The 14,303-nt window shown below is 39.1% G+C and overlaps 1 protein-coding gene across 1 annotated transcript in view; it reads right to left on the reverse strand.

Annotated features, from left to right (window-relative positions):
- Nucleotides 1-14,303, reverse strand: part of HYDIN (HYDIN axonemal central pair apparatus protein) — a 347,593-nt gene that overhangs the window by 256,204 nt on the left and 77,086 nt on the right. The window contains exons 6-7 of the mRNA XM_054579213.1: nt 10,117-10,316; nt 469-593 (exon numbers count right to left, since the gene is read on the reverse strand). Of these exons, the coding sequence (XP_054435188.1) occupies nt 469-593; nt 10,117-10,316 (325 nt within the window). The remainder of the gene's footprint in view (nt 1-468; nt 594-10,116; nt 10,317-14,303) is intronic.

The raw sequence follows: 14,303 nt of genomic DNA on the forward strand, positions 1-14,303 counted from the left end.
AGGTGAAAATGGAAATTCTAAAATATTTTCAGTTAATTGTTAATGAAAATGAAACATATAAAAACATGGGCTACTGAGCACACACAAGACCATTCTGAACTGTGGTTTACATTTTCAGAATGTTAGGTAAATGCAGCAATAAATCAAATGGAAAACACATGGGGTTTTATTAAGTTACCTTCCAGTCCATTTATATAAATAACCTCAGTCTACTAATGTGACATCGGGGTACAGGTTCCTTCCTGAGCCCTGTATTTCTCAGGCTTTTAAGCACTGGAGAGACCAGTCAGGTGGGATTTATATCTGCCTCAACATTACTTCTCTTGGAGGCATTCATTCTCTTGTTCTTTACCTTGTGGCTCTTGCCTTATTCTGATGTAGTCAAAATAACCATTTCCTACTTTGTTTCATCATATTTTCCATCCGACTTTTCTTAACAGAGAACTTTTAATAAAGAATAGTGCATACCTGTGTCATAATACACTATAAGCCTTTTGCTGTGATTGCCCACAGTCTGTGGCTTGAAATCCACTTCCAGTTGCATGGACTCTCCCACAGTAAGAGTTCCAACAGTTGGCTCTACAGAGAACGGCCTGCAACATACATGAGACATACCATCAGGACACATTCCTGACCAGCGTGAGGGGAGAGGGAGCAGATACATGAGTTCTAGTTCTGAAGATGGCTCAGTCCTGATACTATAATTCAGTGATTCTGAAGTAAAGTAGACTTTTGCCCCTAATGTGAAAGAATTTTAGTTTTAATGTTAAAATAACAGTAATAAATCAGTAAGTTTAGGAGAAGCTGAAATGATGCAGTAATACTCTTGTTTGTGTCCTTGCTATTCAGCCATTTTTTAAAATTCATTGAGTGATTTCAGGAAGGGACAGATTTACAACATCTATGCAAATAATGTAATCTGGAAAAGAACAGTACCATCAAAGGAATAAAAATCAAGTTTTCTGAGAGTTCAGAGGAGAAAGGGCTTAATAATGGAAAAATATATCAGATTCCCCAAAGGAAAGTGATAACACAATCACATAAGGATAATTTGAGGGCAGTTTAACCAAGTATCTGTTTAAAGGAGGGGAAGAGATATAGAGGAACTACAAGAGATGATTCAACCACCCAAGCTTATTAGCAGCAGAGCTGTTACCACCTCTGGGCCCAAAGAGCCAAGGGGAGGAGTGATTTTAAAACCCTGAAAAGTTCTGAAAGAATGCTACCTTATGAGGAGCAAGGAGCTTTAGTCAAGACAGTCAGCCAGCCCAGGCGGCTTCTCAGGGAAGACATTAGTGGGGAAAGTGTCGTGACCTCACTTCCTCCTGTCTGACTGCCTGCTGGGCTCCCAATGCCTGAACCCAACCAGAAGCCAAAGGACCAAAGGACCAAAGGACAGGAGCCTGTTGACCTGTGCCATATAGGTCAGCCTCCTGGGGGAGGGCAAGGTGGAGATGGGTGGAAAGCATTTGAAAAAAGCAAACTCAGGATAAGTTCTGTGTCTTCAAAATGGAATTTGGGCATGAAGACACTATTGGAAGGTAGAGTGGATTTCGAAATAGTTTTGTTTAATTGCCCTGGAAGGGAGTAGTAAGAGAAGCTGGAACTGATCATGAAATACCTTAAATAATTTACAGAGTTCTTCTTTCAAAATAGAAAACCCAGTCCACTTAATTATTTTCATGCTCCATTTCACTTTTTAAAATTGCTTGTTTTTCAAAGTAATGCATTGTTCAATGTATCTGGCAGGCTAAGCTATTTGTGATTATTTACTTGTATCAAAAACATCCCTGCCCTGGCTGGTGTGGCTCAGTGGACTGAGTGCCAGCCTGCAAACCAAAGGTTGCCGGTTCGATTCCCAAGCAGGGCACATATCTGGGTTTTGGGCCAGGTCCCCAGTAGGGGGTATTTGAGATGCGGCCAATTAGTGTTTCTCTCCCTCTTTTTCTCCCTCCCTTCCTCTTTCTCTAAAAGTAAATAAATAAAATCTTTTTAAAAATTCCTTAAATCTTCCCTTAGATAATGAACTTAATTTCAGAAAACCTAAGCTTTCTTCTATGTGGGTGCAGAGCTTATGGCAAAGGTAGCATTGGGTGGTGTCTGAGATTACCACTGCAGGACCTCCAGTGCTTCCTCCCACAGTCAATTGTTTATTTTCTCTGGTGTTCTCCATTTGAATCTCCCTCTCCTGTCCATATTTTTCCATTTTGATATTTGTCCTTTTCCCAAACCCACAGAGCCAGTTCTCCAACAAGCACCAGGCATTGCTGTAGAGGTACTGTGGTGTAGTAGTTACAAGCCTGGAGTCAATGGAATAAGTTCAAAATCCAGTTCTGCCATGACTTTGGACAATTCACTGAAACGTCAGTTTCCTTATCTGTAAAATGAGGGTAATGAGAGCACCTACTTCATAAAACCCCATGGAGTGGGAAGTTGATATATATATGATATGCTTATAATAATGCCTGGCACATAGGAAGTACTAAACAAGTACTTACTATTATTGTTGTTATTGCTATTTTTTATCTCCCTCACTGGCAGCCCCTAGATGGAAGATGAGCCTGGGGATAATCTTGGGTATTTAGATGAGTTCAAATTTTTATAATTATCCTCTCAATCCTTTACACTGCTCTAGAGATTCTGTAAAAAATTCTCACAGGCTATAACACATCAATCTCTTATTCAAACATCTTCAGCAGTCCTCATAATTTATGCCATAAAGTTCAAAGTCCCAGGCACTCAAGGTCCCACACACTCTGCTCCCAAGCAGTTTTTGGATTCTCGTTAAAGACATACATCTGTCCAAACAGCCTATACACATGTCACATTGCCAGGCAGGCTGGGGTGGGATGGGATGGGAGGACTTGAGTATCAACTATCAGAAAATGCTTTTATAAAGAAGTAAAAATACTGTTCCTCAAGGGTATAAGGCTGGCTCCCTCTACCAAAGTATTTGGTTTTGATACCACATCCTCATTAATACCAAATACTTGATTAGGGAGAAAATTTGAGTTTGTGAAAAATCATGAGCCATGAGAAAGATTTTAAGGGACTTTGAAAGATTTTTATTCAATCCACTACAAACTGTTCTTAAGAACTAAAACTATTCCATCCAAATGATTCACCCATAACCTCACCTAGTACTACCACCTCCCTTCCCTTCCAACCAGACTGTGCCTCCCCCAGACGTTCCATACTCCTCCCCAAGTCACTTCTCACAGCCCAGACTCAAAATCCCGTCTTGAATAGAATCTTCCCTTATTCTCCCTCTTCATGATAATGTCACCTTCCTCTCAGAGGCTTTAATTTTCTTTATTTCTTACTTCAGTTTACCTTGTATTATAGTTAGTTTTCATGCCTCTCTCAATAGTTAGAGACTCTTGAGATGAAAGGAAAGGGAAAGGAAGCAAAATTTCATGAGTGCATACTCTATGCTGGGTACTACATGGGGCACTTTACATAAGTCAATCCCTCTAATCCTCAAAAAATCCTTGAGAAAGTAGATGTTGTTATTTGCATTTCAGACATGAGAAAACAGATGCTCCCACAGGGCAGGCAACTGTCCCAAAATTACCCAGCTAGGTAGTGGTAGAGGCTGGATGAAAGCAACCCTTCAAGTTCAAATTCTTTCTGTCTACCCTAAACCACCCCTTGAAGGTGGAAGCAACCTGGTTAGATTAATCTTTGTGTCTCTCACTACCCCATGCACAGTTCTTTACTGATAGGAGTCTCTCAGAAGAGGTTGTCAAATTGAATTACAATAAACTTTTAGAGGGAAATTAAAATATCTGTAATCATAAATTAATGTTTATAACACCTTCGTAGAACAGAAGAGGAATGGACTTTCAGTATCTCAAGAATTTCTGCTTCAGGTGAAATGGAGTCTCACAGTCTCAAAAGTTCCTTCCTTCCTTGTGGCCTTAGTAAGAATCTAAAATGTTAAGAACTCGACATAGTTTTCTGGTTTGGGAACAACATAATCTACTGTAATGTTTTTTGCTATCTTTGCCTCCCTAGTTCCTAATATTTTTCTTCCTACACTGAAATGAAATTGTTTTCATTTTCTTTTCAAATATGTCTTGGTAGCAAAAAAAAAAAAAAAAAAAAAAAAAAAGTTTTGAAATGATTTGGGTAGTATTACATTGCAGAACCTAAGCTAATTTTCTATGGGGGAAAAAAAGTGACCCTCCTCCAGGAACTCCAAAAATCCAAATTCCATACAGAGGTAACAGATACTTTCCTGTTGTGCAATGGGGTGGATTTATATTACACTAAATTTCTTCGGTATGTAGAAAATCACCTGGGATAGCTATAGCTACTTAGAGCTGCCTAAGCTCTCTCAAATAAATCAGACCTTAATTGGGTAGAGTGTATTAAGTTCTGGTGCTTAAACATTGCCTATAATTTAATTTTGTACTCCATTTTACTAAAAGCAGACAGGCTGAACAGGCTAGAAAATATCAACTATCAGAAAATGCTTTTATAAAGAAGTAAAAATACTGCTCCTCAAGGGTATAGGCTGGCTCTCTCTACCAAAGTATTTGGTTTTGATACCACATCCTCATTAATACCAAATACTTGATTAGGGAGAAAATTTGAGTTTGTGAAAAATCATGAGCCATGAGAAAGATTTTAAGGGACTTTGAAAGATTTTTATTCAATCCACTACAAACTGTTCTTAAGAACTAAAACTATTCCATCCAAATGATTCAGTATTTTAGCAGAAGACTGAGTATTGAATATTAAATACAATATTAATATTTTTGTTCAGATAAGCTTTTTTATTAACTGGTTCTTAACCTGAGGTTTTAGATTTTTAAATTGCCTTTTAAATCTTTCTACTCTACCTTCCGAAATTAATTCTACTTTAATAGTCAAAGTTATTCTGGTACTTACTAGAATGTTAGGTCAAATCTGCAATAAAGTTGAAGAGTAATTGTTTATGTTCTCTATATATTTTATAGCACATTGCGGCTCCTTATATTAGTGTAAAAGACATTATGCCTATTTTATAGTACTTGGAGCATGTTTTATATTTTAAATTATTGTAGAGGTTTATAGTTGTAGCTTTGCCTTTGTGATATATTGTTGGTTAGACATCCTATAAACATTTATTGAGCACTTACTTATTTTAGATACTTCGCTAGATGCCAGGGACATACAAATGAAGAGTTAGATACAACCCTTGCATTTGAGAAGTTCATATTCTAATGGTGCCAACAGACATACAAAGTTTTTTTTTAAAGATTTTATTTATTTATTTTTAGATAGAAGGGACGGGAGGGAGAAAAAAAGGGAGAGAAACATCAATGTGTGGTTGCCTCTCCTGTGCCCCCTACTGGGGACCTGGCCCACAACCCAGGCATGTGCCCTGACTGGGAATGGAACCAGCAGCCCTTTGGTGTGCAGGCCAGCGTTCAATCCACTGATCCACAACAGCCAGAGCCAGACAGATAAAGTTTTATCTTACAATTTATATGAACTTCACCATTTATAAACTTAAACATTCATTAAATCATTATTTCAATGAAAAGAAAATGATTTTTTTTAATCCTCACCTGAGAACACTTTTTTCTTTGCTTTTAGAGAGAAAGGAAGGGAGAGAAAGAAACATTGCAGCGAGAGAGAAGCATCAATCGTACTTGTCCAGACTGGGGATTGAACCCACAATCTAGCCATGTGCCCTGACTGGGAATCAAACCCACAACCTTCCAGCTATGGGATGACTCTCCAACCAAGTGAGTCATACCAGCCAGAGCAAGACTATGATATTTTTAAAACTATTTCCTGTGAGATATTAAGTGAATATTGACTTAAAAAGTAGCAAGACCAAGAGTATATTCTGGATTTTTGACTGACTCCAAAGTCTCAAACTATATCCACTGCTCTACCATGTCTATTGACAATCATATTAACTGAAATAGTGGTACCTAACCCTGTCTGGTCAATACAATCACCTGTGTATTTTTTAGAATGGATACTTGTCAGGGGATCTACCAGAAATTTAGATTCACACCACAAATTCAATTGCATCCTTTTTCATTGTAGCCTTCGGAGTTCTCAGTTGTAAACATCAGCAACCAACTCTGGCTAACAAACAAAAAAAAGGATTTATTGGATGGATTTGAAGTAGCTCACTGAATAGACAGCATGGCTGGAAAACATGCATTTTGTGGAAATAACATAGAACTACTATTTCATGCAAAGTCTAAGCAGGAAACAAAAACATTTCCAAACAGGGAATTTAATTGAGAGACTTAGTTACACAAAAGATGGAAAATGATGAGAAGCCCGATTTAATACAAGTGAGATAGCTCAGGGATTAGTAACAGTAAGCCATTTCCACCCCTGCGCTGGAGACAAAAGATGAAGAGGAAGTGAGGACCTGGCAGGAGATGGAACCACAGCAGGCTTGTCTGACAGGAGCTAGAACTACAAGAAAATGCATGTGCTTGCTGGGGACTCTGCTGAAGTCAGAGAGGGAAGGGGAGAAGTATCCTGGCTTCTTCCTACTCTCTAATCTCCTTCTAGTTCTCCCAACTTGTCAGACACGGCTGATATCAAGCTGACTCAGGAGGTTAGAGGAGCTAACACAGCCCACAGCGACATTGAAGGGAAAGGGTGAGGAATGGGTCTGAGGGTACAGAAGCCCAGAACTGGCCCATGTTTGTTTTAATCCAGGCTTCGCTATTAATTTACCAGGGGAACTTAGATCTAAGTCATTTCCCTTTTCAGACCTTACTTCCATCACCTGTAAAAAAGAATGTTGGACTATAGTGTCTAATGTCTTTATAATCCCTGACTAGTCATTAATGTGGCTCACCATTTTACCTTGGAAGTGTTTCTATATTAGGAGAAGATGATTCACATTCACAGCTATGGATAGAGAAGTTTGAGGTCTTTTCCTGCAACTTCACACCACTATATCTGTGGAGTGATTTTGTTTCACTTTGCAGGAACAAAATGTGTAAAGAAATAATCATTTACGTGTAGTTTTGAAGATTCAGCCAAACACTCCAGGAAGATATGCTGTCTGCACTTGTTTTGCTCACCTTAGGTGGATTCTCTTTTTCACTGAAAAAATATCAATGCAACAGGAAGTTTTTAATGTGTATCATACATGGTGGTTGTGGGAGGCTTTTCTTTAAATTAAAAAGAAAAAAAGACTGCTTCTTTCTAAGCCATGGTGAGCCAGTTGAACAACCTGATTCCTTCTCTTTCAATCAAAATAAGTCTCACCACAGGATGACAAAGGCTGTACAAACACTGGTGGACAATGTCAGGAGACACTGGTCTTCAAAAGAACTTTTCCTTTGCTTTTGATCGTTGATTTATCTAACATGATTCAGAATCCTGCTTCCGTGTGACTAAGGATGCAGAAAGCTAGAGTGTCTCTCCTACCTAACAATGAAAAAAACACAGATAAACAGAAAAAATCACAAGTTTTCTTGAAGACATCAGAGAGCTGAGGTTGCAGGGCAAACAAGGGGCCTGAAATCTAAAAATGGGCCACCTCCACCCCACCAAGGGGGATGGGACACTTGCCAACTGTTTACCCTATGATTAGAAGTTCCCTACAAGCAGACGAAACAGTGAGAGAGGATGGAGTAGAAGAAATATTTGAAGAGATATGGCTGAGATTTTCCAAAAATAAAAAGATCCAGGAAGCTCAGAGAATATCATTCAAAATTGAAACTAAAACTAAACAAAAGCAAAATAAATTCCTCAAAAAAACCCCACACCTAGACACATCATACTCGAAGTACTAAAAAAACGAATATGGGTGGCAAAAGTAGGTTTACAGTTGTGAGTACAAGATATACAGTTTATTCTTATATTATTATTTATTTATTAATTATTGTATTATTTATTTGTATTACAACCATAAGCCTACTTTTGCCCATCCATATAAGGAAAAAATCTTGAAAACAGCCCCCAAAAAAGACATATAGATGAATAAAGATAGGAGTTATGCAGACTTTCATGAGCAAAATGTAAGCCAAAAGACTACAAAATAACATCATTAAAGTACTTTAAAAAATGTGTATATATTATGGTCAATTCAGAATTCTATACTATAGAGAAAACACATTTCAAAAATGAAGGCAAAATACTTTTTTATTAAATAGACAAAAACTGAGAGAATTTCCAGGAGACCTGTGCTACAAATAAATATTAAAAATATTTTTTCAGCCAGAAGAAATACAATACTAGACAGAGATTCAGATCTATGTGAAATGGTTCAGAGAGAGTGATGCTCCTGGGACACATGAAAGAATAAATGCAATCACCTCCCGAGGGATGTGCCTTCAACATGCATTATGGCAGCCCTGCCACCTACAATACTGCAGACCGAGTAACTTGAAAACTCTTCTACAAGAAATACCTAGAAAGACTGGATAAAATATAAGTTACATAAATGTGTGCCTGAGCACACAAATAATTAAGGCAAATCCACAAGATTCAAAAATGAAGAAAAATCTAAGAACCAGAGCCGTAAGCCACTGAGCTGATGCTGGGTCTGCCCTGGGCTCCCAATAACCTTGATGCCTGGGTTTTAACAGCCAACCTTGAAATGGTCAAGTCAGGGAATTTATAACAAAATCCCCATATAAAACCTGGAAACTTGAAGGGCTGCCAAACCATTACAAGGGAAAATTCTCTCTTGGTTTTGAGAGAAAGAAATAAAGTTTCTCTAGGGATTCCTAATTTTGGACATGCAGATTTGGGGTTTGAATATTCACTATCAGTCCACGAATCCCCAAGCCAAAAAAATTACCAGAAGAGTAGTCTACATAGTTTAATTTTTGTGCATCAGGCAGAATTCTGGAGAAATGTGTCCTTAAACCAGCAAAGGATTCGACAGATAAAACCCTTCTAAAAATGAGCTCACAATCCAGATCAATATATACCCTTTCTTTAAGTCATGGAAAAGCACTTGACTCTCTGTTTCCTATCCTCCTAAACTGGTCATTCTTATATAGCCCTGCTGATTAAACACCGTTTTCAAGTTCCATAACAATTGCTCTTTCCCATCTGGTAAGAGAATTCCTTGAGGGCAATGACTGCCTCATTGGCCTTTATATTGTCCCAGAGTGTCTACTACCCTGTAGCTAATTCTCAAATAATCAGATGAAAATCTAACTCCTTCACCTATACTAGCTTTGTGTTCTTGAGCAAGTAATACAGCCTCTCTATTGCTCTGTTTTCTCATTTTTGAAGCCTGCAAAAGCAGGTTGAGTTCTTAGCACATGTCATCACTCCAAACTCTGCTGCCTCCTCCTTCTATTTTAAAGACCCTTGTGATAACATTGGGCCCACCCAGGTAATCCCAGATAATTCCCCATTTTAAGGACAGCTGATTAGCAACCTTAATTACATCTCCAAACATAATCCCCTGTGGTCATATAATACCACAGACTGACAGGTTCTGAGGATTAGAACGTGGACATATTTGAGGAGCCACAACATTGGCAGTAGTTCATTTGAACAATAAAAGAACACTTACTACATAGCACTTGCTATGTACTGACAATTTACATTTATTAATTCATTTATTTCTCACAACAACCTTATTAAGTGGCTTTTACACTTTTTCCTGTTTTTCAGATGAAAAAACTGAGCACCATGAGCCAAAGAATATGGGCGACCCCTAGAAGCTGGAAAAAGCAAAGAAATGGATTCTCCCCTCAAGCCTTTAGACAAGAACACAGGAAGGCCTCTGGTCTACTGAAATGTTAGATAATAAATGTGTGTTGTTGTAAGCCACTAAATTTATGGAAATCTATTATAATAGCAATAGAAAACCAACACAGTTATAAAATTCTTAGTCAAAACAAATATGCTTATTAATAGATTCCCATGGGCCATTCTGTATGCTAAGTAGGACTCTCATCCAGCATTTCAGAAAAGCTTCCCTACCCAAACAGGCAACCTTGAAATTTGGTTTCCTCTTGAGAAGAAGGAGAAGTCTGCCCTACATCAGTGAGATCTCCCAGCTTTGCAACTAAAGACTGTAACAAGCAGTTCCAACTCCAACTGCTATTCCAGCAAATTACTTTTGCTGACTAGATGCAGATATAATCAATCAAAAACGAGAGCCAAAGGAATGCATACCTATAAGTTGTGATATGAAACACAGCGTCTTTGTTGCCAATGTTTCGTACCAGCAGAATCTTCTGAGTGCTGTATTTGACAGGGCAAGTGGAAAAATTCAGCTGGTCAGGAAAATCTAGGATGGCCCGTGCACCTCTGGCTTTGATGGGTACAATAAATTTTTCTCTTTCAGTAACACAGGTCAACATATGAGCATAATCCTACAGGAGAAGATACAATCATTATTTGTGGAAACACCAACATGATCAATATAGCTGGGCAAGATATATAGTCATAGGCAGGCATCTAGCAAAAAAAATTAATATATTCTATGAAACTTTCTCAAGACAATTATAGTTGTATTTCCAATGAAATCCTCTTTTCTGACAGAGAGAGAACAGTTCAAGTGTTAAAACCTACAGGATAATAGAAAGCTTATGTTTCATGTGTTTCCCAGATATTAGGGAGGTGGAATAGGACATGACTGATGCACATTTTTGTTTAGGTCAGAAGAGATTCACACCAGTTCCCTCACATCCTCCTTCTAACTATGCCTATTTAGTCTTCAAGAACCTATGTTAGATTGATGACTCCTATAATGGTCTTTCTATGCCCGCACTCTTTACGATATGACTTTCACTCCTCCATTATGAGTGGAATCTTTTTCTCTACCCCATGCTTTGACCAATGGAATGTGGCCAGTTCCAAGCTGAAGCCTCAGGAAGCTTTGGGCATTTCCAGTCTTGCTCCTGGAACCCTGCCACTGCCATGTGAACAAGCCCTGTCTAGTCTACTGCAAGGTGAGAGCCCGGATGTCCCAGTCACAGTCATGCTAGACCTGCCTTCAGCCCCAAATATGTGAGAGAGCCCAACCAAGATAAGCAGTTGCCTAACCAGCCCATGAATTGGCCTAGTCAAGACCAGCTGAACCACAGTCTTGTGAGCAATAATAAATGTTTATTATTTAAACCATTGAAGTTTAGGGTGGTCTGTTACTGTACAACAATAAGTAATTGATAACATAACCCAGTTTAAACCTCACCTCTTGAGCCAAACCATTACTGACCATTTCAAACCATTACTGACCATTCCAAGACTGGGGCCTGTATCGCCCCCAGTCTTGAGTCTAACTGCAACACAAATGCTGAATTAAGTCACCCTTTATGTCATCTCTTTAGATAGAAAAACAGAACTCTCATCTTCAGTGTAGGGGGAAAAAGTTAGAAGTAAACCCTCACCAACAAGCAAAACTAAATATAAAAGGAAAATGTTAACAGCCTTCTCAAGAACAGGCCCACTATTAAATAAATTTGTTATCGAAACCAGGTTTATTTTTCTACATTTTAGGTTTTCCTATCATTTTAGTGTATATTTTAGCTGCAAGCAATCTTCATAAATGTAAAGTCCACTTTGAACGTGAGTTTCCTTTTGGTAATCATAAAATAAATGGTACTCAGTGCAGGTTTAAAAAAGAAAAAACTTTGAGCTTTAGGCATAGAGTAGGAATGTGAAAGTTTAACAAACAGGTTGGCTTATAGACCTGGCCATGCACTCAATTTCATGAAACCCACAGGACAAACAAAAAGCAATGGTATCCCAATTAGTTTATTCATTCAAACATGTTTATGAAGTGTTCAGGCACTGAGCTAGGTCTGGGAATACCACTGAGTAGGACACACAGGCATGGATCACTTTGAGCTTATGTAAGAATGAAGGAGACAATGAACAGGTAAATAAAGCATATCTAATACACAATGTAATACATATACAAATAAAGATAAAAATAAAATATCCAGAAACACTCCCATGACAGAGTCCTTACACTTGTAGTCTCTCTGCCTCCCTAACGCCAAAGTCATACCCAGCTGTCCGGTTAGCATCTCACTGGATGCAAACTTACCATGTCCCAAAGCAACGTCCCTGCTTAATTCCCCTGCCAGCAACTGTGCATGAAGATGCCCTGCCAAGGGGAAGGAATGGGGGCTGAAGTCCAGCCCATTCTGCCGGCTCCAAGTGCATCAGACCAGAGAGGGAGCCTTTTTTCTCGTGCCCTCAAAGGCCCCACAATGCCAATTGAGCCCCTGCTCATTGACCTTCCCTCCACCTAACCTGTTCCCTCTCTGTCTCCTGTCTCAGTCTGGCATCTCTATATTTCCAGTGGCCTGGATTTAAAACCCTGGGATGAGACATCCTTGGCTGCCCTATTTCTCAGTTTATTAGTATATTCTGTAGGACTGACCTTCAAAATATACCCAGACCACAATGACTTCTCACCGCCTCTGCTACCCTGCCACCCTGGCCCTAGCCACTTTGATCTTTCCCAGGCTAACTGGACTCTCTATTTCAACCTTTGCTCCTCTAAAGTCTATTTTCCACACAAGGGTCAGAGGGATCCAGTTCAAATGGAAGTCAGTTCAGGCTGCTCCCCTGTTCAAGAGCTCCTGAGCTAAGAGGGTTCAGGAGCGCTACAGCCTGGCAGCCCTGTCATTTTCTCCCCCATTTCTTCCTCTCCCCCTTGCTCACTGTGTTCCAGCTACAGGCTTCCTTGCTGCTCCCTGAGCATGCTAGAGATGCGCCTCCTTCAGAGCCTTCAAATACGATGCTCTTTCTGTCTATATATAGTTTGCTCCCTCATCTCCTTCAGGACTTTGCACAATGGTCCACTTTCTCACCAAGGCCTCCCTTGACTGCCCTATTTTAAACTTAACTCTCCTTCTCCTCTCCCATCACTCCATAGCCTTTTGTTTGGCTTTAGTTTTCCCAAAGCCATCTAACATATTATATATTCTACCTTTTTATTGAGTCTATCATATGTCTTCCCCCAATATCACCATAGCAACAGGGATTCTGCCACTTATGTTGACCTCATATCCCCAGTGCCTAGAACAGGGCCTAGTGCTTAATAAACATTCAACAAATATTTGCTGAATGCAGGAAAATGAGTAATATAATGTTGAGTGAGGAAAAATAAAGCATGGTAAGGGGAAGAAGAGTGAGTAGAGTCCTATTTTATATAGGGTGGTCAGGAAAAGTGTCGATGAGGAGGTGGCACTTCGGCAGAGGCATAAGTGAAGTGAGAATGAAGCCATGTGGGTGAACGGCAGTCTGGGTGAAATGCGACGCAGAGCCTGTGGCCAGAGGGGAACAGCATAAGGAGAGGTGAGAGACATTGCAGGAATGTTGTGGGGAGCCAGATCAGGCACGATCTTGTAAGCCACTGTTAAGACATGAGGATGGCCAAAAGAATTAATGATGCCGAACGCTGACCATTATGCACTGATTCACGTTTTAGAAAAATCGCTAGCTTCTATGGAAAAAAGAGAGGCCAGAAGCCATTGCAATAGTCCAGGAAAGAGAGAGCAATGACCTGGCCTAGTGTTTAGTGAGTAGTAAATATCTAACCAATGTTAGCTATCATTATTAAAATGTTGTATGACATACAATGATTTATGTAGGGCATATAGGAAAAATTCAACTTGTGTTTACTCTTATTGTCAGGAAAATAATAATGATAATCCTGATAACAATAATAATAATAGAACAAGATAAATTCAGAAAACAACAAGGGCTTTGGAGAAAATAAAACTTTGTAAAATGCTAATGTGGTGACTGCTTTAGGCTACAACAACCAAGGAGGCCTCCCGGAGGAGGTGACCTTTGCATAAAGATCTGAACACAAAAAGGAGCCAGTCAAGCAAAATCTAGGAATGGAGTGTCCCTGGCAAGGGAAATTGCAAACATAAATACCATGAGGTTGAATCAAGTAATATAAATTAATGGCCAGTATTTATAAAATTCATTAAAATTGAGTTGTTGGAATCTTAACTCTTCAATTGATTCTGGTTTCTAGATGGTAATGCCAAGCCGAAAATTATATTACTTGGACACATGGAAGTACAAATTACACTAAGCATACCTGATCCTGGAAAACCCCACAGAATTCAACAACGAAACAGTATACTCTGATTACATCAGAATCTTAAAGAGATAAGTGATATTTTCATTTTTTCTTAGGAGGCCAAACCTAGCAAGCAAAGGTTTTGTTGGGAATTAGAAACCGGAAAGCTCCTGGCACATGTGGAAACAATATTATCTGAGGCTTTGAGAGAAAACAAAAGATGTTGCTGAATCCAGGATGAGAGGCGATCCCAAAGTAATTTGTCCTATTTTATGCTATATTTATATATCCTCTGCCTTGTTCTGTAAGA

The sequence above is a fragment of the Pteronotus mesoamericanus genome, unplaced genomic scaffold, assembly GCF_021234165.1.
Source record: "Pteronotus mesoamericanus isolate MK-2021 breed Mesoamerican mustached bat unplaced genomic scaffold, CSHL_Meso_final contig_52, whole genome shotgun sequence".
Taxonomy (NCBI): domain Eukaryota; kingdom Metazoa; phylum Chordata; class Mammalia; order Chiroptera; family Mormoopidae; genus Pteronotus; species Pteronotus mesoamericanus.